This window comes from Tasmannia lanceolata, unplaced genomic scaffold, assembly GCF_043159265.1.
Source record: "Tasmannia lanceolata isolate RefF3 unplaced genomic scaffold, GAP_Taslan_0.1 ptg000005l, whole genome shotgun sequence".
Classification (NCBI taxonomy): domain Eukaryota; kingdom Viridiplantae; phylum Streptophyta; class Magnoliopsida; order Canellales; family Winteraceae; genus Tasmannia; species Tasmannia lanceolata.
Genome location: NW_027518682.1, coordinates 16,996,202 through 17,001,376, shown reverse-complemented (window position 1 = coordinate 17,001,376; position 5,175 = coordinate 16,996,202). Strand labels below are relative to the sequence as shown.

Sequence of the window (5,175 nt, the reverse complement as noted above, 5' to 3'; positions counted from 1 at the left end):
GATTAAGGGTCCAGATCATACAATGAATGCAGGGCAACAAAAACTTGCAGGACTTTGATGGCATTCATCAGATAAATGAAGGGCCTGAGCATGAGCACGTGGCTAAGATGGTCGTTTTCAACCCTTAAACAAGGGCATTTACGTCAATGTGAGGGAGTTTAGGCTTCTTCGATCATTAGTCAAGCATTTAAGCATCTTATTAATGACCAATTATGTCCGCATTTTCTTCTCATTATTACCCACAAATGATCGATACGGAGGAAAATCACAGCTGAATCTCATCGCCGACTTACATATGACTCCCCACGTGTCAGCCATGGGTTAAGGAAAAGTAGATTAATGTGAAAATCGCCGGGGTGACCCGATTTTTAGAATGTGGGATTTTATAATCTGCGCACGTGGTCAGTGACCGGATGAACCGGTTACCTGACCTGAAGGATGGGTATCCGTTGGATGGGGATTCCAAGATCGGACGGCTGAGATAGAGCGTTTGGTGAACCCTCGTTAATAAAGCTGAGGGGAGCGTGTCTTTACAGAAACGCATTTCTCATATACAGTTTTCATCTCCTCCGGGGTTTGAGTTCTGTTCAGAGAGAGAGAGAGAGAGTTTTAGGGTTGTATTTTGGTAATCAAAGATCTAGCTGTTTGGTTTTGAAAGATATCAGTTTGATTTTTATTGATTGATTTTGTCTGAAATGGAGAGAGATTTTCTGGGTTTGAATTTGAAGGATTCAGTGGTTTTGGTGAAAGAGGAATTCAAGGATACCGGTATGTATCGATCTGTTTGTTATTATTCGTTTATCTTATTTTTTTAATATCTGCACTGAATTTCTTTTTCTAATTTATATGATGCTATGTTTCTGCTCTGATCTGAGGTTTTTCTAGGTTAGGGATTTTGGACTTTTCTTTTTTCCCCCTCAACTCTCTACTGAATTTTGGGATTTTATTATTACTATTTTTACTATTAAAATTGATTATTTTTTTCCACATATTCGGGACTCGGGAGAAGGTAGAGTAATCAAAGGTTTTTTCTTCTAGATTGTTTTCGCTAACGTGCGCATGGGTTGCACAAAAAAGAATAAATAACATTCGGATTATGAGACCCTTCCTTGGATCTCTGAATATTAGTCTCTCTCTCTCTCTCTCTCTCTCTGAATTTTACTTGATAGGGTTTTTTTTTTTTTTTTTTTGGCATTTGCTAACATGCGCTTAGGAGGGGAAGAGTTTATTGAGGAGGCGGAACTCAAAAAACTCAAAACCAAATTGTTTTCCTTCCTTTTGAGTTCCGTCTTTTTCCCCCCGTTTGGCGAAAGAAAACAGTGTCCGTTACAAAGGTTTTACTGGCTGATGTCCGGTTTGTCTTTTTCTATTTCGGTGTGGGCGCCTTGCTTATTACTGCCTGTTCATCGTTCGATCTTCAACTAAAGGTAATCATCCATATACGGATTTATTTTACACTCGTCTGCATGTATGATTTGTGACATAAATTGTATAATCAGGTCGAAAGGGCATTTATTTTACTGTAGCCATGACCAAGAATTTAAATCTCAGTTTAGGTGGAAATTTCGGCCGAAATCATGTAAAACCTTGATATAAAAATTCCGGTTTTTTTTTAAATTTCCACATAAATATTTAAAATTTTGGTAATTCCGGTGGAAATTTCAGCGATTTCAGTCATTTCGGTTGAGATCTTTAAATTTTGGTGGTAATTTTTTAAAATTTTGGTGGAAATCTTTAAATTTGGATGGTAATTTTTAAAATTTCGGTGGAAATCTTTGACTTTTCGGTGGATTTTTTGTAAATATGGGTGACAGAATCCTGTATTTTTCCAACTTTCGGTTTCGGTCCCAACCGACATCGAAATATGTCGGCTGAAACTTCGGATTTCGGCCGAAATTTTACATTACCGCCATTATATTCCCACCTTTTTTCCCGGTTGTGTTTGGTATATTCTGTTGAGGAATTGTAAGAATATAGGTGAAGCATCTCTCATGTTTTCGACCCAGTAACCTAGTAGCTTGAAATTTTGATCATAATTCACATAATTTTTAGTGGAGAAGAAAATCAAGATTTTTCTTGGGTGTTGGTTCCTTAGATTCTCTCTTTAAGATCGAAGATATTCTATTTTCTTAAGCAAAATCATTTCTTTTACAGTGCTTTGAAGATATAATGTAACTTTGGAGTTGAATTCCTTATTTTTGAGTACGACTTCTGATTAAGACAGTCAAAATTGGAGAAGGGTTTTGTAGATCTTACATGGAATCTGTTGTACGTGGTGTTTTAATGTGTAGAATCGTTCATATTTGAGAGAATTTGCCGATATCATTTTCACTGGAACCATCTCATTTATGTCTCATGCTGCTATGAGTATTTTCTGGTTCACTATCTGTAATTTCTTACTGTGGAAGAAGGATTGTAGACGGCTTTTGTTATCTTGAGTGGAATTTATTTTCTTTTGTGTCAATATTACCTTCTATTATGCCTAAACATCTTATTTGTGTTTACTTGAAATTATTTTGTCTTACTTTTCTAATCTCTTATTGTAATTCAACTAAGACAATTTGAGGACAGTTCAAGTTTTGATTAATATCCTTCATCCTTTTGGTTCGCAGCATTTATGGGCAGTTCTCCAGTGCAGTGGCCTTTCTTAAATAAGGTATCTGCCCTCCCTCAGTTCATGCCTTTCAAGGTCACACAAGATGAAAGGGCAAGGAAGATGATATTCGATCCACACTCTTCATCTGGGTTTCAGCCTATGTTGAATGTGGATGCTTTCGAGACTAATAACAGATCTTCATCAGGAGTACTAACCCAGGTTTGCTTTACCACACATTTTGAGCTGGCAAAACACGAAAAATATATAGATTTGGTATAGTCCTCTTGAGTTTCCTTGAGCACCGTTTAATCCCTCTTTTTCTCATTTGGTTTGTAGAAATCCTTCAATCTTGACAGAGTAGGCACCCAATTTGCGATGCCAGCTTATCATGCTCAATCCCATGATGCTCATGGAATTTCGGCCCATCGCTCTCATGAAATGAGAAGCTTTCCAGTTGCGATGAGCAATCATTTCTTCAAGATCCATGGCAGCCCCAATGCTGCAACCGCTTCTATGAAGCAACAGCCCCTCGGTGGAGTTCCAGTGACAATGCCACATTCCATGGTACCGACCATGGGGTCTATGGCTGGTACATATCCCCCAAGTCCAAGGTAACAAAATAACCAGAATTATAGTTTGTGTCTCTTATCCCGAACTTTCCTAGTAAACGGTAAATTGAAAGATATTATCCCATTCATAGGAACATTTCCAAGCCCTTGGCTGCACCAGCGCAACTGACCATATTCTATGGGGGAACAGTGAATGTCTTTGATGATATCCCGCTAGAGAAGGTAATTTTCATTTATATTGTAGCAAATTAAGTCTGCTAGTGTGAACCAATGTACTGACAAAATTTTATGCTTTTCTCCTTGCGGGTGCAATTAAAATTCAGGCTCAGGCGATTATGTTCTTGGCGGGAAATGGGTCGTCCATGACTGCAAACGGTGCGAACCTTAAAGCCCAAATGCAAGCATCAGCTCCAAAACCAGTGGTGAGTGATGCTGTTCATGGGAACCAGTCCCATGTGACATCCCCTTGCTCAAGTCTTCCGAGCCCAATAGCTGTTACTTCGCACTTGGGTACTCAGTCAGGGTGTGGGTCAAGCAGTACTGGCGGAGCTCCGAGCAGCCAAGTTGAGACGCCAAAAGTAGTCACATCTGTAGCTTCTGGTGCTTCCTCTCTGATGCCAGCAGGTATTGCTTTTTTTGATGTTTTAGATTAGATTTGGGAAGTTTTGTATGTTGAGGTTAGTTATTTGAATCGACTATTTTTGTCTGCAGCCGTGCCTCAGGCTCGCAAAGCATCTTTGGCTAGGTTTCTGGAGAAGCGTAAGGAGAGGTAATTTGTTATCTGATGAAGTCTTTCAACTTAGTTACAGTAATGGGTTCTTTAGTTTCTTGTTTTTCCCCATCAACCCCGTGTTACTGCATTTAATTCTAGAAGGGAGTGATACAGTTTGGGACCACAACGTTGGTGGATCTTATCATTGTTCATTTTTTAATTCAACTGTTATCCTTGATGACCTGATTACTTTTTCACTCATTGTTAGAGCCCTGTTTGTTTTGAATGTTGAGAACCAATTGCGAGTCCAATAATCAGTTCTGGACTGGCAATCTATTCTCAAAATCCAAAGCAAACAGGGCCTAAGGGGTTCTATGAATCAAAACCTGTCATTACATTAGTCGGATATTTTAGATTATTTGCACCGGGAAATGATGGTGCGATGAATTTTAGAATTGGTGGATCTTTTTGCTGTTAATCTTGATCTGATGATTATCAGAAATTGGGTCTACTTGCATCGATCTTTTTAGGAAGTGGTATGATCAAGTGGATCTTATCTTTTCTTGGCATGTGATAAGTTTTATACTGTATTAGGCGCAGGTTCTTGTTATGTCCCGTCAATTACTTGATGACACTATGTAACTCGGTCTTTTTTTTTTTTTTTTCTTCATGCAGGGTGATGAATGCTGCACCTTACGCGTCTTGCAATAAGCCATCGGAGAGCCCACCTTGGTCAGAAGCATCTGGGATTTCTGGTAAGCCGCCCATGGCAGCCTCGAGCGCTCTTCCGGGCAGCAGGGATCAGTCATGGTGCCTTGGCCCTCGTAAAAACCAAGTGGACAATGCAAAGCTTGCAAACTAAGTTAGAGATGTAACACGATTTTAGGAGTTTTGTTTTTAATTTTAATTTTGATTCTTTTCGCTCTGAAATCTTCCAATTTTAGTCTTTTTAAATATATTTTTTGTTAGGTTGGCTTTCTCTGTTATGTGATGAAGATGAAAGCCTTCTGGTTTTTTTTATCGGACTAAGCTGTGTAATTTATGTAACATATGTTACTTTTTGTCATATTTGTAGAAATAATACAATAAGGTTAAGCATATCTATCTGTTGCTACGAGTTATCTTTACCTGCACTGTGAAAAACATGTGATTTGAGATACCCGTGAGACCCCCCATGTTGTTAACACCATCCTAGTCCTCCATTTGGTAGGTCTCATTATGGAGACGACATGTGTTCAAAAGTCTACTTAATTAATTTTGTGCTCAATTTTACTGTGAAAAACATGTGTTCAAAAGTT

At 38.6% G+C, this 5,175-nt stretch overlaps 1 protein-coding gene across 1 annotated transcript; it reads left to right on the top strand.

Annotated features, from left to right (window-relative positions):
• The first annotated feature begins 525 nt into the window (after nt 1-525).
• Nucleotides 526-4,975, top strand: LOC143877737 (protein TIFY 6B-like). The gene is made up of 7 exons (XM_077379946.1): nt 526-768; nt 2,613-2,815; nt 2,933-3,207; nt 3,297-3,387; nt 3,489-3,789; nt 3,877-3,934; nt 4,553-4,975. The coding sequence occupies exons 1-7, from the start codon at nt 696-698 to the stop codon at nt 4,737-4,739; spliced, it is 1,188 nt and encodes a 395-aa protein (XP_077236061.1). The 5' UTR covers nt 526-695; the 3' UTR covers nt 4,740-4,975.
• Nucleotides 4,976-5,175: the final 200 nt, after the last annotated feature.